The sequence below is a fragment of the Pinus tabuliformis genome, chromosome 5_2, assembly GCF_031772625.1.
Source record: "Pinus tabuliformis cultivar Carrire ecotype Pingquan chromosome 5_2, CPIR1, whole genome shotgun sequence".
Classification (NCBI taxonomy): Eukaryota; Viridiplantae; Streptophyta; class Pinopsida; order Pinales; family Pinaceae; genus Pinus; species Pinus tabuliformis.
Genome location: NC_142306.1, coordinates 712,304,401 through 712,329,286, shown reverse-complemented (window position 1 = coordinate 712,329,286; position 24,886 = coordinate 712,304,401). Strand labels below are relative to the sequence as shown.

Genomic DNA, 24,886 nt, shown 5'->3' with positions numbered 1-24,886 from the left:
ATAAGGTAAACTTGACTTGGTCAAGTTACTAGTGGTTTTTGAGCTGGAGGTTTATGAAAAACCGTGGTATTAACGTGAAATATATATTCCTTTATATAAGTTTAAAATAATAACGTAAACTTGACTTGGTCAAGTTACTAGTGGTTTTTAAGCTCGAGGTTTATGAAAAACCGTGGTATTCACGTGAAATATATCTTCCTTTATATAAGTTTAAAATAATAAGGTAAACTTGACTTGGTCAAGTTACTAGTAGTTTTTGAGCTCAAGGTTTATGAAAAACCGTAGTATTCACGTGAAATAGATCTTCCTTTATATCTTATTTAAAGGAAGAGTTAAGATTATTTCACAAACATGCGTTGGACTTCAATTCCACCAGTTGGATCTAGATGGATGGTTTAGAAAGCCTAAGGGTTTATCAGGGTTTTCAGTGTCATTTTAAGATCGCTGGTTTAGATTTACCAAGGGTTAATTAGGGTTTCCAGTGTCATTTTTTTATCCCCGTTCTGTGTCTCCTAGTGTTTCACTGCATACAGATCTGTGCTCGAGGCATACACATCCGTCCTCGCTAAGGCTGTATTCCTTGTTTTCTGTTTGCATCGAGGTTCTTTTTAGTTTTGTTTAGTTCTTCCGCTGGTTGATTATGGGGTTCTGCCATTTATTTTTCCGAATCCAAGTAATCTTCGGCACTGTCAAGGAAATGGGAATAATAAGCACCGTGCTACTAAAGGGCATTTAACGCTTTCTATATGGGTACAGAGTCTTAATTTCACCTTGAAATACAGAGTATTAATTTCCATTATGGGGTGCTATGGCTCGCCCCAATTTCATGGTAGCTTTCGGACTTTGATATGACTATGACAATGATTCCTTAACCGTCGTTTCTTAGGGCGGTCATTTCTTAAATCCATGTGTGAACCGTTGCCGTTCCCTGCGGCAGATGGCGTATATTTCTTTGATTGGATTTGTTCGTTAAGTTTCATATCAGGCTCAGTACGCGAATTCTACAACAGCGCACATGTCAGAGAGATTTTACAATTACTCTCCACCTTACGTGTCTACTTCTTCATTGTTTGACACAGAGAGATGGCGAATTCTTACGCCATACAAGAGTGCCCTGCACCCTCCCAGTTTCAGGGAAACTTGTCCTCGGTGTAGCTATGCCGAACTGAGGCCCTGGATATTTCGATGTTTGTGAATATTGATATGCCTTTGGGCTTCTCTTGAATTGTTATGTAATAAATTTTTATTTATGGACACAGCACAGGGTATAACCCTGGTGGATACCTCTCGTTTTATTACAGTTTAATAATACAGTGCACAGTTATTGTTTATCTCCATTTTCCGAGTTTAAGATATAGCCTTCACAGCCATACTGTATGCTAAATCTAAATGTGTTTTCCTAATCCCTGCTGTGCGGTGCATCATCTGTTGTAACGGTTTTTTTTTTAGCTTTGCTCTCCAGGGTTTCGGAATTATGGCAGCTTATCTGTGGTTAATTCATTGTAATTCTCTTTTATTAATGCACAGTTTTTCACTATGAAGCACCACTGTATTGGTTTCGCATGTTAGATTTTCCCTTTTCGCATTCTGTATAGTCCGCCTCGCATGGGAGCTGGTTGTCTGTTTGGCCAACCTATAATGCATAACGGAATTCACCTTCCGGACTAGCCCTAGCATTCGGCTAGCCTACCGTGTGATTAGTTTTTACAATTTTATAATTTTTTCCTAAACTTAATATCACTCCTCAGAGGTCTAGTTAAACGGTTATTGTAGCGGCAACATGAATATCTACCGTCGTATGGTTGGTTAAATGCAAGTTCATTCTTCTGTTATATATACATGGATATATCTTTGCTTTGCTATCAATTACAGTCGTGGATGCTCGCGAATGGATGTAGACACGTAAGGTCACGAAAATGCATTCCGAATCTAGAGAAGAAGTGTCTTGTGATGTGGAGAGTAAAAAGCAATTTCTGTAACAATCACGGGCATCCATGGAAGCCACTTCAAGGTTCATCTAAACCAAAGTTCTCTCACTCATAGAATGGACAAAAGAGTTCCGAGGTATGTAGACATTCACCAAAGTTGACTTTATACCATATATATTTCGCAAAGCTGAAGGAGTTTAGTTAGGAGAGATAGGTCAAAGTTTTTTTTGGGCTTTGAACATTTGGTTTTGTAGATGTGTAGTATATGTTACTTCTCTTTTTTTTGAGTGTTTTAGATCTGGTCTATCTGACATTTATTTTTTGAACTCCAGTGGATTTGAACGTCAAGTGTTGACATGTCTCTGTCGAGCTTTTTGAACATCTGGTTTTGTAGATGTGTAGTATATGTTACTTCTCTCTTTTCTGAGTGTTTTAGATCTGGTCTATCTGATATCTATTTTTTGAACTCCAGTAAATTTGAACTCTAGAATTTTTTTTCCTAAGTTTTTTCATAGATTTATTCACATGGTCATCATATAACTTGTTAAACTAAATTATGTCCATTTTTAAAATATCATGTATATATAAACATATAATATAGCAAATTGAGAAAAACAAACAATTGGCAATTGAGAAAAACAAATAATTGGTTAGAAATATTTGTTAAACGAGTTACTAACTTCCAACCACCCATGTTTCAATGGTCAATAATGTTCTTTATATTTTAAACTAAGAACACAATTATAATATTATATTCATAGAACACCTTTTAGAACCCCAGGTATACTCTTTTTTCTTTTTTTTTTTCATTTATTGTAGAGATTTTGATTAATAGTAATTCTAGAGTTGTTTTGTATATGGATGGTTAAGATTCACCAATGTTGTTATTAGGTTTTCGATGTTGTTGTGGATTAATTCTAGTGTTTGAGATGTTGTTTTGTTATTTTTATTATTAATTTTAGTGATTTTTTTTACATGATTATTTTATATTTGTAAATAAAAAAATCAAAATATTCTAAATAATAACAACAAAAAGATCAAGATGTAATCATAAAACAAAGAATAAAACAATAAATATGTCAAATATAAAGAGTTAATTCAATCATGTAAAAATGTCACTAAAATTAATAATAAAATGAAGCAGCAATTTTCCACTGAATTTTCCACCGATGGACGGATGTTGAAAAGCAAGCGGCAATCCAAGTTGATTTGTTTCCACAAACTTTCTGGTGGAAAATTCGCCTCTCGATCCAGGCACAACGGGATCACTGTCAAGCTCGAACAAGATCAATACTATTTCTTGTGCACTGGGTGCAGGAGCTTCATAACGAAAATTCTCCTTCTTTACTTTTCCTTATGAAGCTCCTGCACCGGTGCATGCAACATAGTATTGATCTTGTTTGAGTTTGACACCAATCCCGTTGTGCCTGGATCCAAATGCAAATTTTCCACCAGAAAGTTCATGGAAACAAATCAACTTGGACTGCCGCTTGCTTCATTTTTCAACATCTGTCCCGTGGTGGAAAATTCCATAGAAAGTTGCTGCTTCATTTTATTATTAATTTTAGTGACTTTTTTTACATGATTGAATTAACACTTTATACTTGGCATATTTATGGTTTTATTCTTTGTTTTATGATTACATCTTGTTCTTTTTGTTGTTGTTATTTAGAGCATTTGGGTTTTTTATTTACAAATATAAAATAAAAAATAAAATTTTGGACCTTGACTTACTAAATCGGCGTTAAGGAAATTTTCTTTAGGATGAAATCCACCTAAATAATTTGGCTTCATGTAACTCAATCTTGTATGTCCTTGGACAATTAGATTTGTGCCCTGCCACTAATCCATAATGAAAAACCCCAAAATATCTAGTTGTTGGATGGCACAAATCGAGTTGGTGGAGGCCAAGTTCTTCAGCCCGATTTCATTTGAAGGCAAATTTACTTGAGGCCAATCTTGGGTGAGTTGCAAGTTTTAAACTTGTATTTTTCATTGTATATTTGTAGATCAAAAAAGCCCAAATGATCCAAATAATGAAATGACGGAAAATTTTTGTTAGTTAATCATCTTTGCAATGTGTGAATGATCTCTCTTGTTTATTTTCCTTACATAGTTTTAATTCTAGAAGTTAAAAATCCCATTGATTATATTGTGCCGAGAGGCGCTCACTAGCTCAGTATGGTAGAGATATTGTAATGTAATGTTTAACATTTTGACTAAATCAAATTACATAAAAATAAAAATTAAATTAAATTAAAAAATAAAATAAATAAAAAGATTAATGTTACATCTATACGAATCTAGAGCGCAAATGTTTTATGGAGAGTAAAGAGTCACTTCAGTAACCATATCAATGAATGAAGAAATCCATCTGCGAAGCTTCTTTAGGGAATCGAGCTCTCAGCAGAGGTAACGAGTAAAACTTTCATGTTGCCGCGAAACGAAGGTTCGAGGTTTGTAGAAATTAATGGCAGCTAGCTTAGTTATTTACCATATACATTTCAAAAAGCTCAAGTGTTTTCCTGGGATGGGGCAGTATGTTTCATGACTTTAAAGCCATAAATGTGACTGGCAGTCAGATGACTAATTTTTTCGGAATTACAGCCTAGTTTTTTGTCATTTTATAAATTGCAATGATATGTAACAGCTGTGGTTTTTGGTTTCGTCCCAAAAATATGGTCACGATAGCTCTGTAGCTATGTATCCGTGTATTTTAATAAACCGTTATTTGATAAAATGGTCGAAATTGATTTGAGGAATGTTCTTTTGATTTTGGACATATGTACCGCTGGATATATACATATTTACCGCTGATATATAAATGGCAATGATCTGTATCTAACTTTGGTTTTTTATTATTATGCAGTAAGGTGTTTTCCTCTAAAATCTATCTAATTGTAATTTTTGGTTTTTTATTATGCTGTTGGTTTTTTATTACGCTGTAAGGCGTTTTTCCATCTAATTGTAATTTTTGGTTTTTCATTATGCTGTTGGTTTTTATTACGCTGTAAGGCGTTTTTCTGGGAAATCAATTCTCCTCTCATCTTACTGGTCTTACTATGAACCGTCATCTTACTTGTCTCTGATCTGATGTTCTGATCTGATGTGAGACGATTAAAATATTTGTCACTGTTCATTAAAAAAAAATGTAGTTATAACCGAAACAATAACAGTATAAACTTCATCTTTTTCTTTGAACAACGAACCTGAATGTAAACGGCCATGGTTTACGTTGCAGAGTTCTTTTTCTTCGACCAGCGAACCTGAAAGCTTGCGTTACAGAGTGAAGGTAGAACAGCATGGCTTGAAACAGGATTGCATTACCGAATGAAAGTTGATGGCCATGGCTTGCAACGGGCTTGCGTTGCAGAATGAAGGTTGATGACCATGGCAGAAACCCTCCTCTCATTTGCATTCCTGTCTAGCAAGTTTCTTGCTTGTCGTTGTCTAGCTTGTCTCTACGAGAGAAGGTTTCGTGTTCACGAAATGTCTCATTGAAGCCCTCCACCATGGTATTCCATTAGCTTAGTTGGCATTTTCCTGCTCAGAATGTGAATTCTGCTTCCAGTATTATGAATATAAAATATTATTTTTTCGATATTGATAAGGTTTTACCTTGTGTAGCTGCACAGAGTATGAAACCCGCACCAGGGCATGTATTAAGGGAGATCGTGAAGCAGAACAACTATTTTCTTGTGAAGCCAAACAGCTACAGGAGCACTAATATCTTTTCTTAGTGCAGCCGGACAGCTACAGGAGCACCAAGATCCAGTTTAGCGAAGACACCTATAATCTCTGGAACTTGCATTCATTCAAGTTTTCAGGTATGGCTTCTCTTTTCCTTTCTGTTGAAGTTGGTATATTTTGAACTATTTATTTTCATATTACGGTCAGCTTTTTTTGAAATCCCAACAGAGACAAGAAGAAAGCATGTAGATATGCATTGAAATGGAGGTTACAGACTCCAAGGGAAGAACTGCATGCCTTGGACCTTTATTCTCCATAAGCTTATAAGGTTAAAGGGTTGTAGCTGCATCTTTTTTCCCTCTTAAGGAACTGTTAATAAGCAGAGCTACCAAGGGAGGAATCGCACCGGAAGCTCTTATTGTAACTTTATTATCCTCTATGAGTGACAGACTCAAAAGAGTACAAGTTGCATTCTCTTTCGCTATTGATGTTCCTGACTTTAGTACATGTATAAGGGGCTTGATTTAGTACATGTATAAGGGGCTTGATAGCTCCAGCTTCTGTTATTTCAAACTTGTTGTTTTCATAAAGAGACAAATTCAACAGAGCAGTGGCTGCATTTTTCTGTGTTAGAGGATCCACAGAATGTAACAATGATACTAAAGGATTTACAACCCCTACATTAGCTATCATAATCCTATTCTCCAAGTTATTTTTTTTTGTATATAACCTCAACTGTGCTACTGCCTTCCTTTGCAACTCCGTTGATGTTGATTCCAAATCTTCTACCAAACTTATATAAATAATCTCCAAATTTTCAGTTTCAAGAGTACATGATGTTGCAACTGTTTTTAATAATGGCGATACATTACACGCGCTCCTACTTTGCCCATGTTCTTCTAAAAGCTCTGCTTTCCACTGCTTTGGCTTTGGCTTTACCTACTCCCTCATCAAATCGGGAACGGAAGGTTCTCATAGATCTAGGAACAGGCCTCCCAAGGCTATTTGAATCACTCTGGCTACCACTATTGTTCTTTCTCAAAACATTCGGACAACTGTTGGACAGAGAATTGTTGCAATCAAACTGTGACTTATTATATGAATAGTGCTTGGAATGGGGATCGGCGGCAACAGACATCATGATATTATCAGGTCAAGTTGGTTAAACAAGTCTAATAAATCTGTAGATAGTAGCAGGGTCTATTAGAGGAAATGCTCTTGGCGGCGTAGAAAACTAGAGTGAAATGGTTGCAAGAGAGACAAAACTTCAAAAAGAAAACATCACACAACTATGAGAAACAGGAACTGCAACTGTACTCACAGATTAACTAACCTGGGAATGAGATTTTTTAGGTTAATTCATGAACTCGTTTCTCTCTTTTTAGTCTATTTCCAGTGTCTTCAGGAGAGAGAAAAGCCCCTTCATCAAGGATGTATCCTCTCACATTTCATCTATGGTTTCATATTAGAAAATCAACACTTTTATAATCCAAATTATAGTCAACACTTCTATAATCCGAGTTTGAATTGAAGGTCAAGGGCCACTAAAAGCTCTGCTTTCCACTGCTTTGGCTTTACCTACTCCCTCATCAAATCGGGAACGGAAGATTCTCAACTTCTCATAGATCTAGGAACAGGCCTCCCAAGGCTATTTGAATCACTCTGGCTACCACTATTGTTCCTTCTCAAAACACCACTATTGTTCTTTCTCAAAACATTCGGACAACGGTTGGACAGAGAATTGTTGCAATCAAACTGTGGCTTATTATATGAATAGTGCTTGGAATGGGGGATCAGCACCCACAGACATCATGATATTATCAGGTTAACAAGTTGGTTAAACAAGTCTAATAAATCTGTAGATAGACTAAAGCACAAAATATCCAAGGAGACTTAAAGGATTAGGTTCTAGATTCTTTTGCTAAAGGAGCACCAAGATCTTTTCTTGTGCAGCCGAACAGCTACAGGAGCACCAACATCCAGTTCAGTGAAGAAGACACCTATAATCTCTAGAACCTGCATTCATTCAAGTTTTCAGGTATGGCTTTTCTTTTCCGTTTCTGTTGAAGTTGGTATATATTGAACTGCTTATTTTCATATTACGGTCAGTTTTTTTTGGAAGTCCCAACAGAGACAAGAAGAAAACATGATGCATTGAAATGGAGATCACAGACTCCAAGGGAAAAACTGCATGCATTGGACCTTGATTCTCCATAAGCTTATAAGGTTAAAGGGTTGTAGCTGCATCTTTTTTCCCTCTTGAGGAACCATTAATAAGAAGAGGTACCAAGGAAGGAATCGCACCGGAAGCTCCTATTCTTATTATCCTCTATGAGTGACAGACTCAAAAGGGTACAAGCTGCATTCTCTGTCGTTGTTGATGTTCCTGACTTTAGTACATGTGTAAGGGGCTTGATAGCTTATGTTATTTCAAACTTGTTGTTTTCATAAAGAGACAATTTCAACAGAGTAGTGACTGCATTTTCCTGTGTTAGAGGATCCACAGAATGTAACAATGATACTAAAGGCTTTACAGCCCCTACATTAGCTATCATAATCCTATTCTCCATGTTATTTTTTGCATATAACCTCAAATGTGCTGCTGCCTTCCTCTGTAACTTCGTTGATGTTGATTCCAAATTTTCTACCAAACTTTTAAAAATAATCTCCAAATTTTCAGTTTCAACAGTACCTGATGTTGCAAATGTTTTTAATAATGGTGATACATGTCGCGCACTCCCACTTTGCCCATGTTCTTCTAAATGTATGACTTCACAAATCTACCTATCCAATTGGCCAGAGATGCAGTCTCCTTTGGATGGAAAACTGGAGGTGGGGATGAAATTGTTGCCAGCCTCTGTAATTCTTCATAAATATCACTGCTGTAGGAAAACAAATCACTGAAAGCTAGAGAAAAGTCTAGGGAATTAACCTCATAAAAGATATATGCCTTATGCCAAATTTTGTTGCGCATTCCAAATTTTGATGATATGTCATGGCAAGACCTGTTGTGCGCAGTGGTTTTTATTTCTGTATTTTGTAGGTAGTGATTTTATTTCAATGTTCATTTAAACTTGATGATCTTTCGGAATCCTGGTAAATATTACCAATGGTTTGTCATATCTAATTTTCTATAGACATCAAAATTCCCTGTTGCACTGCTAACAAGGCCTCATGGCTGTCTGAGCCTCGTCTAAGCTGAATGTTTAAGGAATTTGGATTCCATGATAGCTATTGTGTATGGACAAGAGGACTGATATATGGCCAAATGTATTGCCCCCAAAATAAAGTTAGGTGGTGAGTTTATCATAAACACATTCCGGTGTAGGATGAAACATCCTCCTCATGCTCTATTACAACTTTCCCAGTTCATAACAGCAAACATTGAAGCAAAAGACTTTCCCAGTTCATAACAGCACGGACAAAAAATGCATGGGCACATACAGGTGCTAAATAAACAATATAGATGGTCTGGTCTGTTTTAATTAACAAGGAAATCAAATTATATGCATCCAGCCTCGAGGCCTTTCCTTCTTACAATAAATACAAGAATGGCAATCTCCTTTTCACTAGATTGGACTTTCAATTTTTCAACACAATCTAAAAATTTTACTTTTATTTTTAAATATTTTTTTTCCAGGCCTAACATTAGGTCAAACTACAATCGCCTCTGTTTCCTTTAATTCGCTGGCTTGGTCTTCTGTTGCACAATAGTTGCAAGCTTCTTTTCCATTATGCATTTTTCCAAGAGTTATGGGCTCTTCTGCTACCTCTTGTAGTGCTGCCAAAGTACACTGAAATTGTACCCAACTCTTTGGTTTTCTGGCAAGTTCAACCATATTTAACACTGGAACATTCTCCTCTCTGGCTTCTTCTCAATTCGTGAGGGGATGATGGGATAGCTCTTTTTTTTTATTTTTTAATATTTCTTATCCCACTTGCCCTTTTTTGTGCACTATATAATACAACCCCATATATCAGTTGTTTACCCTTTTCCTCCACACAAAAAAACAGTACCATTGCTATTCCATTAACAAATAAATTGGGACATATAGAAAAATAGGACAGAAATTGCTAAAAAAAAAACCTCAACACATAGATCTTAATAGAAACCAGGACAAAAATTGCTAAAAAAAAAACACATAAATTGTATTAGAAACCACCAAGACCCTCTTGAACTAACAGTAACATTTCCTTCTATAAACACTGACTGTCACTACCCAAAAATACTATCGATTGTTTATCTGCGTTGCATAAACATGATGATTATATGCAAATATCTTTTCCATTTTAGTTCTACATCAGCATAGATTCTAATTGAAATCCACTGAGAGTTGCATTTTCCTAGATTGCAAGCCTAGTAACTTTGTAATTTCATATTCATATGTGTACCTGTGTGTTGTCAATCTCGAATGAAGAATTATGCAAATATCTTTTCCATTTTAGTTGTACATCAGCATAGATTCTAATTGAAATCCACTGAGGATTGCATTTTCCTAGATTGCAAGCCTAGTAACTTTGTAATTTCATATTCATATGTGTACCTGTGTGTTGTCAATCTCGAATGAAGATTCATTCACTATATGTACCTGTGTGTTGTCAATCTCGAATGAAGATTCATTCACTTGAATTGCATTTGCTCTTTGTGCTGCCATTTTCCAATGAAATGCTATCCCCTTAATTTACATTTTGCTCAAATTGCATGGGCTTTTTTATTTATTTTTTACAGCTATGTTTATATTGAATTAAATCCACATTATTTTCAGAATAGCACTGAATTATATCCACCATTATTCTCAGAAAAGCACTTGCAAAGAAGCGTATGACAAGGCTGCCTTTTTTTATTTTCAGTATCACTCTTGAGAAGTATGTCAATCTCTCATTACGGTGACCCTTGTTATTTATCTTTAATGGTGGACTTCATTGTATAACTCAACTATCTAGATAAAGTTGTTATTAGTTTTATAGAATGGTTGTTGGTTTGTATTTCAGAAATTTTGAATGTCTTGAAATTTTGAATGTCTTGAATTTTTACTAATGAATATTTGGTTGGTAATCAACTTTCTAAAGTTTGGCCTTGGCCTTGTTGTACAAACAAAATATCATTGGTAATCAACTTTCTAAGATTTGGACACTCGAGCAACAAAATGTATTCTCAATGAATATTTAGTAGGTAATTAGTTTTCAAAGTCTGAAACTGTAACAACAAAATGCCTTTTTAATAGCATCTTTTTTTTCAAAAAATAGAATTTTTTTTTTCAAATATCTATATCTAAACATGAAACACAGTAAAAGCCGGAATTTGTTTAGCTAATTTTTTTTTATTATCATATACTTGTTCTTGGATTGTGTATTAAATTTCTTAAATATCTTAAATTTTAAAAAATTAGTAACTTAAACTCTAAGGTTTTCGCCTTTAGCTTTAATAAAATCTTTGTTTCAAATTCAATATCAAATAAATAAATAAATATATTAAAAAATCCGATTTGTTTGTATTTCGATGGAGAAGAATGATACTGGCTAAATATGATTGTGTATCAATTTATTTTGATATAGGTGGAGTTTGTATACTAGCTGAAAATGGATGACATGACACTGGCTTTTACATATCACTGTATAGGTTTATATCAGCGGAAGAAGAATGATGTATCAGTTTAGTTTAAATTGTGATTTTAAAATTTGTTTCAGTTTCTGAAAATGAATGACATGACACTAGCTTTTACATGACTATATAGGTTTATACCAGTTGAAGAAGAATGATGTATCGGTTTAGTTTAAATTGTGATTTTAAAATTTGGTTTAGTTTAAATTGTGATTTTATAATTTAGTTGGTAAAATTGTAATTTAAATTTTCATTATTTTTTATTTTCTTAATTTAGTTTGAAGCATCGATGCAATTTGTTATTTTAATATTTTTTTATCAATTACTGTTTATTTATTTTTAATTGTTGTAATGTCTTTTTAAATATTTTTATTAATTCAAAATAAAATAAAATTAGTTTTGTTGAAATAAAAATAATTTTAAATTAAAATAATTAAAATTAAAATTTAAGGATATTAATTTTATTAATTTGTGTTCGGCAATTAAGATAAACTTGACTTGGTCAACTTACTAGTGGTTTTTGAGCTTTAGGTTTATAACAACCCATGATCTTCATATGGAATATATCTTATTTTAAGGGAGTGATTAATAGATCATCTTAACTCCATCTCTACCAAGAGGGATGGTGGCTTAGAGAAGATTATTAATATTAATATCTATTTCTAAATAGTTTATATATATATATATATATATAAAGGGTTATTATAAAATAAATATCAAATTGATGTAATTGTTATCAAGATTTAGTAATTATTTAGCTTATGTTAAATATTTCTATAAACATTTTTATTGTAGGTTTGATGTTTTGCATTGTTATATTCCAATTATGTAGTATGCATCTTATTCTAGAGAGGAGTGGAAAGGGAGAGAAGGGGAGGTAGGAGGGAGGAAGGGACATAGAATTTTGGAGGTTGAGAGGGAGAGAGAGAGATAGAGGAACATAGAGAAAAACCTAGAAAAATTTAGATAAATAAATTTATAGAAATAGGGAGGGAGAGGGAGAGAGAAAGGAAAAAGGGGGAAGAAGAGAGTGAGTGAGAGTGAGGAGGTAGAGAATTCGAAGAGAGGTTGGAGAGAATATGAAAGAGAAAGGGGGTATGGAGGGAGGGAACAAGGGAGGTAGAGAGGCAAATAGAGAGAGATTGAAAGAGAGGGAGAGAGGGGGAGTGATAGAGGGAAAAAGAGAGAGAGAATTAAGAGGGGATATATATATATATATATATATTATCTCTCTCTCTCTCTCTCCCCTCTATATGTCTCTCCCCTCTCTTAATTCTCTCTCCCTTTCCCTCTATCACTCCCCCTCTCTCCATTTCAATCTTTTTCTCTATTTGCCTCTCTAAGGTTTATTATAAAATAAATATCAAATGCTAAATATTTCTATAAACATTTTTATTGTAGGTTTGATGTTTTGCATTGTTATATAATTGTTAGATTCCAATTATATAGTATGCATCTTATTCTAAAGAGAAGAGTGAAAAGGGAGAGAAGGGGAGGTAGAAGGAAGGAAGGAGGGAGGGACATAGAATTTGGGAGGTTGAGAGGGAGAGAGAGATAGAGGAACATAGAGAAAAACCTAGAAAAAATTATATAAATAGATGTATAAAAATAGGGAGGGAGGTGGAGAGAGAGAGAGAGGGAAAAGGGGGAAGAAGAGAGTGAGTGAGAGTGAGGAGGTAGAGAATTTGAAGAAAGGTTGGAGAGAAATAGAAGAGAATATGAAAGAGAAAGGCGGTATGGAGGGAGGGAAGGAGGAAGGGAGAGAGGAAAATAGAAAAGGAGATTGAGAGAGAGAGAGAGAGAGAGAGAGTGATTGTGGGAAATGGAGAGAGAGAAGTAAGAAATGGGGAGACAAGAGAGAGGGAGAGAGATAAATAGAGGGAGAGGGAAAGAGTGGAGGAAGAGAAAGAGTGAGAGAAAGAGAGAGGGGAAAGAGGGAAAGATGGATAGAAGAGGGAGAGGGAGAGAGGGATAGAGAGAGTGGGATGAAGGAAGAGGGATAATGAGTAAGAAAGATGAAGGGAGATGGAGAGGTAGAGAGACGGGAGATAAAGAGAGGAGAGAGTGGAGAGAGAGGAAGGGGGAGTGGGATGTAAATTTTTAGGGCTAATTTGTTCTTTGTTGTAGATAATTGCATTTTTAAACTTGTTCAATGTTTTCATATTACGTTCTCCCCATAACATCATATCATCATTAGAAATAATGTAGAGAGAACAATAAATTGAACAATTTAGCGGAACATAAAGGAATAAGAGAAGAAAAACATACACAATAGGGACACCAAAGTTTTTAGTCAAAGATGAGGGAAAAGCCTCACGAGGGGGAACCCATAAATCAATACTTATTCTTCTATTAGATATTCATTAATGTTTAGCGAAGACACAAAAGCAAATTTGTTGTCACTAAGAATAACAACTACCTTCTATATGTTATGTGCTTTTTAGGGTTATGCAGATTTTGGGGAAAATGCACCTAGAAACTTATTGACAAAATTTGGATTCTATGAGCCATACTGACTTATTGAATTTTCCAATGTATGCATTGTGGTTCACTTGGTGGGAGCATACTAAGTAAGAAAGATTTTTCTCATCCTTTCTTTTAGTTCTGCTAGATTGAAACTCCAATGTCTTATTTACCCATAGAAACTTCATTGTAAATCATTTCACGTCGCTGTTGCAGGTATATTGTCATCCAATGTTTGGTTAGACGACGCGAGCCTATTCCTCGCCACATTGGTTTTCTTGGGAGCACTAGTCAGCGAACCCTTTCCGGGAGCTCCATTCTCCCCAAACGACTCAGGTTTTACTGCCGCTCTCTGTCGGGGTCATGACAGTGGCTTCTCTGGTTTTTATGCCGAGACTCCATTCTCCCCAAACGACTCAGGTTTTGCTGTGGCTCTCTACCGGGGTCATGACAGTGGCTTCTCTAGTTTTTATCTGGTCTAAGGGAGTCGACCATGACCCTGATGCATTACAAATTTTGGTTGATATGTTTACCTCTGTTATATGATTATTTATAAACTGTGATAGCTCAATGGTTCTTTGTTTCAGTGTCATATAAGTCCAACATTTTTGTCCACTTACAACTAAGGGAACTAAAGAGAGCCAAAAGAATGAATACCACCTTGCTCACAGAAATAAATCCAACCAAAAAGAGGATGTTAGCTTAAACAGCAGCAGAAACTCCTTTTAAGAATATGCAAATTGAAGTCATTGGAAGCAGATAGAGTGTTGAACACTTACCATACACATTGAGATACAGAAAAAGCCCACAATGGAGAACTGTAAATAACCCTTTTTAACCCTTCTTAGTTCCTCTTTTAATGATTCCCTTATTCATCTTACTAATGAGGACAACATTCTGCTCCTCCTCAATACCTGCAATCTCCTAGTTAAAGTTATTCCATAGCCTGCTATAAATGAGAAGTTTTTTTTGGCAAGATGTAATAGCCAAAAAGTTTCCAAAAACAAGACCTATTTAATGCAGTGGGCTTTGGGTATTAGGTCTTTACCCACCACTTACTAATTTTCATCTTCAATGATTCTTTATATGTCACAATGCTTCTCGAATTTATGCCTTATGGCGTTTCCTTTGCAACATCTGGTGCAAATGCTAGTTATTAACCATTTTAATTGGTTTTTGGTTTGGTTCCAAAAATATGGTGATGATCCCGTTGCTATGTATTTGTGTTTTAATAAACAATTATTTGATAAAATGATTAAAATTAATTTAAGGGATGTTTTAATACTAAAAAATTATTTTAATTTGTTTCATAAAATGTTTTGATATATAGGTAAATGTAATGCAAAATATTTGAATGTAAATTATGAATATATTATATATTATTTAAAAAATGTATATATTATAAAACAATTAAATTTTATAATTAAAATTTTTATTTATTTAACATTTAAAAATACAATTTAAATAAAGAAAATTAACTTATTATATTTTGCTTTCTTATAATTTGACGCCTATCAACTCTGGTTAAATCTGTACCTAAAATAAATCTATATGGTCTTATTTCTAATTTGCTATTTTAGATTTTTTTTTGTTAATAGATGGCTGACGCCTTATATTGGTTTTAATTAGTTTGTGGTCATTTCAATCGTATTAGTTTTAATTAGTTTGTGGCCATTTTAATCATCAGCGATTTTTGTAGGGTTGAAAGCTTTTGTATATATGAAAGGTTATGATGGGTGGTTTTAAGAGTTAATACAATTTGTGTAAGGGAAAGTACACAGACAAGTTTTGTTGATTTTGGACATTTTTACTGTTGGCTAACCATGATTTTGGACATTTTTACTGTTGACTAACCAAAGATTTGGTTGGATGTACGCTTTTTTTTTTAACAAAGACGATATAGGTTGTTTTTATTGGGCTTTTAAAGTTTTTTTTGGTTTGGGGTGATTTATTTAATTATATTTTGGGGTGCTTTTTAATATTTGGATAATGATGTTATGTGACATTTTATAAATTTATTTTTCATTTAATATTATTGGATTTATAAATTTTTGTAAATTTGTAAATATATTTGTTTTTTTTAATTTTATATAGCAAAAAATACTTATACAACATTTAATTTTATATAAAATATTTTCTAGAAAATTCACATAACTACTATCTTTATATTGATCTATTTCAAACTGTATACTATAGTTTATCATTAAGATATAAGTAAATCACAATATGTAATTTGAAAAATATTGACATAACCACACACTACATAAAAACAGTGATATGATTTTTTTAGAAAATAGTTTATATAAAATTTTGAATCACAAAAACTTGTATTTTGAAATATTTAATTATGTTTATAATTTATGTAAAAAATATGTGCACTTTAAAATATTATTTTTTCTTTATGGTATAAAGAAATAGACTTTATATTCTTTCAATGACTACCCTGTTTAGTTAACCAGGGGGTTAGAGGGGGCGTGGAATCCCCTTATACAAAATTTTGAATCACAAAAATTTGTATTTTGAAATATTTAATTATGTTTATAATTTATGTAAAAAATATGTGCACTTTAAAATATTGTTTTTTCTTTATGGTATAAAGAAATAGACTTAACAAATCTCTGTTGGGTTGTGTTATATTTTTTCAATGACTAGTGTTATATTCTTTCAATGACTACCCTGTTTAGTTAATGGGGGTTAGAGGGGGGGGTGAAGTCCCCTTTCGTTGCGTAGATTATGCAGTGGGGGTCACAGGGGGCGGTGACCGCCTTTGTCCAGGGGGTTTGAGGGGGGCGAGTAGCCCCCCTCTACAGGGTCTGAGGCGGCGTTTTGGGGAATTTTTTTGTGGACCCTATATTAAGTTGGGTGGACTTACCTATGGTTTTGTGCATGGTTTTCGCACATGGTTTTGGACGCGATGGTTTTGGGTCCATGGTTTTGAATGTGATGGTTTTCGGTCCATAGTTTTGGATGCAATGGTTTTTAGGTCCATGGTATTGGATGCTTTGGCATGTATAAATATGTATTGTAACATTGAAAGGAACATAATGAAAAATCAATCTGGAAGTCCAGGTTTTATCTGTGTATATGTGTTTTATATGTTATGCTCTCACATTATTTATTTTCAGTATTTTAAAATTCGTATAAAGATAATTTCTATACAATATCTAGATTTATCAGTCCTTACCTTACCGAGACTAAATTACTCTATTGATAATTATTAATTTGTCTTTTCACTAAACCTTTGTTTCATTCATCAATGTTTAACCAAAGTTATAGTTATAAATAGCAAAACAATTATTATATTATATAATAAAGCAAAGCTTGGAAAAGTTATATCTTATATGCAAAGTTATCCGTTTATGCAAATACCCAAAGTTTTGTTTACCCCCACAACCTCCTTGGAAACGCTGACACTACCTGCGAATTCTACTAATTTGCTGGCAGCATGAATGTCCTCACTCCCCACTTTTCTTCTTTAGGACACTGCCTCCAGCGTCTTTCTTTCGCTATACAAATAATTATTTCAAAGAAATAAAAAATTTGAATAAAGACATTTTAAAAGTGAATGTTATACATGATGGTGCAATAATTAAATAATTAACTCGATCGTTTGTTTGTCTGTTTACATTTTCAATTTTTTATTTAAATTTCAAATTTCTTTGAACGCTGGAGGCAATGTAATAGGAGAAAAGTAGGGTGTGAGGACATGTCAAAAACATGTGACATTAGCAGATTATTACAAGTACCAAGTAGTGTCAGTATTTTCAGGAAGGCAGTGGGGCTGAAAAACTTAGGATATTTGCACAAGGTAATTTGCGGAGAAGGATATAACATATATGTAACTCGAACTTCCATTGAGAAGAATATATCATTCAATGTGTGATGTCTCTGATAAGACTTCAAATATATATATTTTATATAATTGTTTTGCTATTATAATTTTGAATTAAATATGTGATGTCTTCAATAAAACTTCGAATCTTTCCGAATGAAAAAAGCTGTATTGTATTATATAAGAAATATAACGGTTCTCATAATGGATACATATTCATAGGATAGTGAAAATATGACCGTATCTGTCAAAAGAGAGAAACATGCCATTCTTGTTCCTGTATGAAGGTACAAAAGATGCAAAGATTTTACCGTCAGTCTGTAGATACAAGATCCCCAAAAAACTTTTCGTCCAAAAACAGCTATATAAGAAAAAAATGCTTTTGAAGAAAAGCATGACTGAGAAACTGCTAAAGCGAGATTAGAAGACAGGAGGAGAGAACTCCTGAATATTGAAAATTTCATCTTCAGACAAACCTTGCACAAACCATATACCCGGTGATGATGAGAGACCCTTTTTTGATAAAGAATCGGCCTTTAGATTTTATGGAGGATTTGAACATATCATTCCAAAGGGACTTGATCCTGTTCATCCAGCCAGTGAGATGAGGCATAGAGATATTGTTTTCCTTGTGCAAAAAATCCACCATTACCTTTGAGTCTCCAAAAATCGATACGTGCCTGATATCTAGAAAGGAACAAAAATATAACAAATGAGCAAGAGCCATTGCTTCTGCTTTAGAATTAGATCCCCTTCCTCCATTCCAATGGATATTGAAATGGCAGGATTCATTAATCAGAATATAAACCTCGTAGCCACAGATGCCTCTCTGTTCAACACCATCAAAAAATGCACATGGGAAAGAAGGAAAAACCAGGGGATCTGAAGGGATAACATCTTCATTTTCCTTGGGCGCCTTGAAAGAGAGGCTTTCGTAAGACAATAAAACCTTAGAGAATATATCCACAGGAGAGCAGTGGATGCTGTTGAAAATGGAGTTGTTCCTCGCCTTCCATATGCTCCATAGACAAATAATAAACAATGGCCTCCATATCACTTTCTGTTGGCTCCACCAAAAAAACGCATCAGATATAGAGGAATGAGACATGAAGAATACCGAACCATTTCTCCACAGACAGCCAGAGTTGTTGGGTGATATGACAATCCAGGAGTAAATTCCAGTTGTTTTCCTCATCGGATCTGCACATTGGACAAAGCCCTGGTCCCTGCCAACCCCGCTTTCTCAAATTTTCCCAGGAAAGATTTCTGTTGTGGAAGAACAGCCATGCAAAAAAAACCATTTTTGATGGGCACTTGGAATTCCAAAAAGTAACAGGAAAAATAGGACTGAGATGGGGATCCCTCTTGTCCATTAAAGTCTGGTAAACCTCTTTCACTCACCAAACAATGACTTTGAATTTTTCCAGATAATATCATCTGATTCCTCCAAGCAAAAGATACCACATGATCTAAGACTCATCCCTATATGCTCCCATAATATGGCAATAGAGGGCAACATCTAAAGGAGACCGACATCTTTCCACAAAGGGATCGATCCATGCCACCCAGCAATTAAACTACTCCAAAAAAAGAGACCCCTCCCGTGGAAAATTTTTAATAAAACCTCCGGCACATAAATGTCCTCGGCTCCACTCAGAAAAAGATCATATCCAATCAAAAAAAAATTACCTGTTTGAAACCGCCATGTTAAGTTCTCCAGGAAGAAGCCTTCCATCCTATGCAAACTTTGCCAGATTGTTGACCCGTACGAGGGGTCGATCCTTCCCTCCCTGAACCATAAAGAAAAATCTTTGTCGCCCAAATATTTCTTTTTAATAATCATGCTCCAGGACCCACCACCAAAAATACACCTCCAAAGCGATTTACATAAAAGCGCCTTTCCAAAACTGCGAAGGTTCAGCAAACCCCAACCTCCCATGCTCTTAGGAGAAGAGATATCTGATAATTTTGTGAGGTGAAATTTTCGTCTTTCTGCTTGACCTCCCCAGATGAAATTCGTTGTAATCTTATCCACTTTTTTAATAACGCTAGCAGGAAGGAAGAATAAGTGGGCCCAGTATATAACTAACTGGTTCAGCACAGATTGAGCCAGAATGACTCTGCCCTCCAGAGAAAGACATCGGAATTCCCACAATGAAATCTTTCTGTGGTATCTATCAATAATCCACTGCCAGTCCTTTTTGGAATAGCCATTTGCTTTAAGCTGGAACCCCAAGTATTTAATTCCCTGTTTGATCGAGTGGGACTTCACGCCAAACAAGGTTGATAACCAGTCCACCGCTTCTTGACTGATTTCATTATGATAAAAGATAGATTTTTCCTTGTTTATTTGCAGACCAGAAGCCTTCTGAAAATTTTTGAGGATATCATAAAAGCAAGTCCATGTAAACCTACATAACATGCCAAACAAGATAATATCATCAACAAAAAGGTTATGGGAGATAGAGATGTTCCTGCAATTTTTTAAAGGGCAACATCTTTTTTCTGCTACTGCTTTGTTGATATGGAGGCTGAGCATGTTCATCGCCAGAATGAAAATCAATGGCGATAAGGGGCATCCCTGGCGGAGACCCCTGGCTGCCGGGAAAAAGGACGAAGGGATTCCATTAATAATAATATCATACTTCACCCCTTCTATACAAGCCATGACCCAGTTAATCATATTGGGCCTCAACCCAATATTAGCAAGCAAACATCTAATAAAACTCCAGTCCAAGCAGTCATATGCCTTACGAAGATCAATTTTGAAGATGATGTCTTCACTCTTTCTTGAATGTATGGCAAACAAACCTTCCTGTGTAGAAGCAAACGCGTCCAGAATGTTCCTCCCTCTAAGAAAAGCATGCTGGTCTTTAGATATAAACTCAGAAAGAGTTCCTTTGATTCTTTCAGCAATAATTTTAGAGACTATCTTGAACGAAATGTTACACAAAGAAATTGGCCGATAGTCCTGAAGGGATACAACATCATTCTTTTTTGGAATCAATGCTATAAGAGTTGATGAAATTTTATTGTTTATACTACCGGACTTTGTGGCCTCCACCATTCTTAGCAGATCATCTTTTATCAGGTCAAAAAAGTAGATAAAGAATTCAATCGTCCAGCCGTCTGGGCCCGGGATTTTGTCCCTTTTAAAAGACTTCATAGACACCAAAAGCTCCTCCTGCGAAATCGGCTGAATTTTTTTTTCATTTAATTCATCATCAAACATCTGGGGAAATAATTCTATGCCCCACAGAATATCCTGTATCCTGCAATTTTAAGATTTCTTGTACTGATTTTCAAAAAATCTAATAGCCTCCTTTGTAATATCCTGATGGGCATAAAGGAAAACTCCATTTTCGTCCTTTAAATTCCATATAGAATTCTTAGCCCGTCTGGCGCTTGCATATTTATGAAAAAAAATTGTATTTTTATCTCCCTCCCTAAGCCAGATCGCCCTACTCTTTAGTCTCCAGCAAGCTTCTTCCTTTTCCAGAATCGTTTGCTTCTTCCTCTGCAGCTCCTTTATCCGACATCTCATCTCAAAATAGCACTGTTTATCATTCATGGATACCATAATATTGTCCAACTCTATTTGAATCTCTCGGAGAGACTTTCTGCTCATTTGTCTTTTTTGAAACTGCCATTCCTTTGCCACTTTTCTAATTGCATCCATTTTATCTCTGAAGGTCATACAACAAGGAAAAGATTTTTCTGAAATCTCCTTCCAACACTGAGTTATCACCTCATTAAAGACCGGGTCCTCAAGACTTGTTCTATTGAATTTGAAAGAGAATCCCTTTCTAAAACCCTTTTCTCTCCACCCTAGAATAATCGGCCTGTGATCAGAGATAAAAACATTCTCAATTGATGAGAAAGGCATGCCCATCTCTTCAATTAAGCTGTCATGGAGGATAAATCTATCCAGCCTTTTAGCTATATAAGCACTTTCAGATCTCCCATTTTCCCACGTCGTCATCATTTTTGATGGAAAGATGTCAAAAAATTTCCTGCATAAAAGTTCATTTTTTATTCTATCAGCAATCGGGTCTGATTTTTTCTTTGTACCCTAAATTTCCTCCATACTCAATGAGCCATTTAGATCTCCTACAATCAGCAAAAAATCAATGTCAAGAATTTCTGATTCGAACAGTTTATCCCAAAATGGCCGTCTGTTCTTGTAGGGCGCATACATATTAAGAATATTAATTGGATTTCTATGACCCCTTAGATGAGCCGCGATAAGAATGCCAGCCATACAACTATATGCCTTTGCCTGAATCCAATCGGGATCCCATAACACCGCCAGACCCCCCGAGAGGCCAACTGCATCTACTGCCGATATGTGCCATAAAGGAAACATCTTTCTAAAATAAGAAATTGCAACAGATGAATCATGCATGGTCTCCTGAATCAAAATGATTTTGGGATTTACTATACGGAAAAAGTCCCTTAAAGCCAAAAAAATTTGGTCTGCCCCCAGGCCTCTAATATTCATAGATAGAGCAAAATTCATTTTGAAGATTTTCCGGCCTTGCTTGCTCTAAGGGGCCAATCATCTGTCATATCAATAACCGAGACATCTATAAGGGACAAATTTTGAATACCCCTACCAGCTTCGTCTCCCCTTCCCCTGAAGTGTCTGCTGCCCCTATTGTTCTTCCTCCTCACTGTTATATTGCAAGCGGAATCAGGGCTAATGCGAGGAGACGAGGGCTTTCCAGGCTTGTCAATAGTAAGCGGTTTGAGGTCCATCAAGTTCTTATTTAAAAGATAGTCTAAATCATGACCTACGGAATTTGACGGGGAAGATGATGGGGAGTTTGTAGGAGTAGCCGAGATCATAGGTGCCTTCCCTTTCCCTCTCGGGGAGATAATCTTCTTTGGAGACGGGAATGAGGAAGAAACCACAAGGGTTTCCTTTTTGGGGAAGATGGGAGGAAGAGGATCAGGGGGGAAGAGGGACCTCGAAATCAGAGGCAGGTTCCAGCGACGGCATAGAAGGAGATATAGCATTTAACGGTGACAAGGATTTGGGTTGGGTTTGGTGATCACCTTCTAGAGGGATCCTAGACTGGACATTTTGCAAAGGAGACAAAGAATTTTTAGATGGAAAACTCTCTGATTCTAGGGAAGGACATTTCCTCCTGTAGAATTTTTTCCCAAAATGAGAAAGACCCTGCTGCTTTTGGTCTTTTGAAAGTAACCTCGGGCAATTTCTGAATAAATGACCTATCCGGTGGCAAGCTGAGCATCGAAAGGGGATTCCCTAGAAATCCAGCCTCTCACAGATTTTGATGTCCCCCCAGGAAATGTCAATATGATCCGGGAAACCTCCCCTGAAAGATTTGTCAATGAGAATCCAAGTGACACGCTTGTCCTTCTCACCCAAACATCTCGGATCAACATACACACACCTACCAATAGCATTCCCTATCTCCGCTGGAGTTTCTTTGGACCATTGCTCCAGAGGAAGACCTCGCAGTTTTACCCATATTAAGTTGTTGGTGGGCGTATTTTTTAGCGGATTATAGCCCAAATACCACCTATGAAGAGCTAGGAAACTTCTCCCCGAGACCCACTGATGATTTAAAATGGATTCCAGATTAGAGGAGCTTAGGAAGTGGAAGCAATACCATTCTTTGAGCAATCTAGCAACGATAGGAACATATCCTATCAAAGGCTTCCAATGCTTTTCAAGCCAAACTCTCATATTGGCGTCCTCCATTTCTGGGAAATTCCAACGTCCAACTAACGCAAAATCCTGAAGACTATCGATGCATTCAGACAAAGTCACACTTTCAAGCTTAATTGCCGCAGGAGGAGGAGCCAGTTTAACAGGTTTAGAATTTTTCAGAGGACAAAGCAGTGAGGCGGAAGAAGTCTTTCCCTTTTATTTGGAGATTGGATTGCCATCTTGAAGAGCACGCGTATCGTGAGGGACCAAAGGGAGAATTAACATATCCTCCAGCGTGGAGCGCCACTCACAGGACAACTTGGCATTGTCATGTGCGGTCTCCGCCTGAATGGCTGTGTGGACCATGGCTTCCAAGGCAGATGAGTCGGATGGACACTCCATTCCCGAAAAGCCACCTAGCTCTGTTATATGTAGTACTAAAAATCCAACAAAATAATTGTCGGATCATACGGTCATCCAGAAACTGAATAAAAAACCCAGAGAAAATGGGTTCAAATCTCAAAGGATAAGGATTCAGATCACGGAGCTGTCAGAGGATGACTCGGGAAACAATCCGGCGATAAATCCAAAGGAAGATATTTAGAAGGGGAGACCACCTGTCCACCACCATAAAGGAAAGCTGACGCAAGCATGAGCAATAAGCTCGTCAGGAGATGGGATGATTTGAAAAGCGGCGGCCCACATTAATCTGGAAATAACTCTATCCCCCTACCGAATTAAGTAGGCAGATCAGAATTAGATAAAAAATCAATTCCCGGAATTAAGGTGTTGAGCTAATTTGTGGACCTAAATTAACACAATTATTTCTTATCAATCCGGGTTGTTTATGCTTTGAGGCAAGTTCACTATATGTGAAGATCAAATGTAATCAAACCTTGAAAGATAAGTTATTCAAAAGCTAAAAGTAATACATTCTATAACTCTAATTCAATCAGCTTAAAAAGAGAAAAACATTGAAAGGGTTCTTGACCTCAAGAAGTCCACCTTCACCTCAATTATCACTTAATGAATCAGAGATTGAAACCAAAAGATTAAGATGGATAAATTATTAATGAAAGAAGCTCTTAACTTAAGAGACGCATAAGGTATTCCAACATAATTCATTCATCTCAATATCCAAATCTCAATGAAAAACTACTTGCATGCAAACAAAAGAAACTAGTTTTGATTCATCATTTTAGCAGAAGGGATGCCCAACTTGAACACCTGTTTTTTCCAACTCAATAAAGTGATGAATAATCTATTAACTAATGAAATCAATCACTATGCATAAACCATAAAGCAAACTGAAATAAAGCTTTGAAACACTAGTGCTACAATCAACCAGATTACAAGGAAATGAAACTAGTTAACAAGGAAGTGTACTTAGCTTGGAATGGGGGCCCTCCACCATTGCCTTGCACACTTGAGAGGGGATATCAGAAGCTTAAATTCAGTTACACATCCATGGTATTGAACAACAAAATAATAATAACACAAGTCTTCAAATTAACTCCTCAATCCAAAGATGTCACAGCATAAAAGTATATCACAAAATCAATACATAAGCCATCAAAGTTTTGGCTTTAAATAAGAAGTCTCATGAAGAAACTGATCTATATTCACTCAAACAAACCCATCTACTCTCATCCACCTATCTAAGTCGAATTCATTACTCCCATCCCAAGAAA

At 35.7% G+C, this 24,886-nt stretch overlaps 1 protein-coding gene and 1 long non-coding RNA gene across 3 annotated transcripts; one reads left to right on the top strand and one right to left on the bottom strand.

Annotated features, from left to right (window-relative positions):
- Positions 1-1,914: 1,914 nt before the first annotated feature.
- On the top strand, positions 1,915-7,122 carry LOC149161153 (uncharacterized). 2 transcript variants are annotated; one of them, XR_016261852.1, is made up of 4 exons: positions 1,915-2,064; positions 5,170-5,443; positions 5,556-5,755; positions 5,847-7,122. It is a non-coding gene; the product is annotated as an uncharacterized LOC149161153 (long non-coding RNA). The 2 variants fall into 2 exon arrangements; XR_016261851.1 differs by having other exon boundaries at positions 5,556-7,122.
- Positions 7,123-8,038: 916 nt separating this feature from the next.
- LOC149161152 (uncharacterized) lies at positions 8,039-21,054 on the bottom strand. The gene is made up of 5 exons (XM_089434791.1): positions 20,981-21,054; positions 20,161-20,787; positions 19,606-19,926; positions 8,403-8,500; positions 8,039-8,310 (listed from the first exon to the last, which is right to left on the bottom strand). Exons 1-5 carry the CDS (start codon positions 21,052-21,054, stop codon positions 8,039-8,041), a joined length of 1,392 nt encoding a protein of 463 aa, XP_089290917.1.
- Positions 21,055-24,886: the final 3,832 nt, after the last annotated feature.

What these genes read in the sequence shown, in the direction of transcription:
- LOC149161152 (XM_089434791.1), bottom strand. Translation starts at nt 21,054, where the DNA reads ATGTCGGATAAAGGAGCTGCAGAGGAAGAAGCAAACGATTCTGGAAAA. An exon ending in GCTTGTATAGAAGGGGTGAA is followed by an intron (nt 19,927 to 20,160) that starts GTATGATATTAT and finishes CATGTTATGTAG; the next exon opens with GTTTACATGGACTTGCTTTT. An exon ending in GCTCAATCTGTGCTGAACCA is followed by an intron (nt 8,501 to 19,605) that starts GTTAGTTATATA and finishes GTTTTCCTACAG; the next exon opens with CAGTGATATTTATGAAGAAT.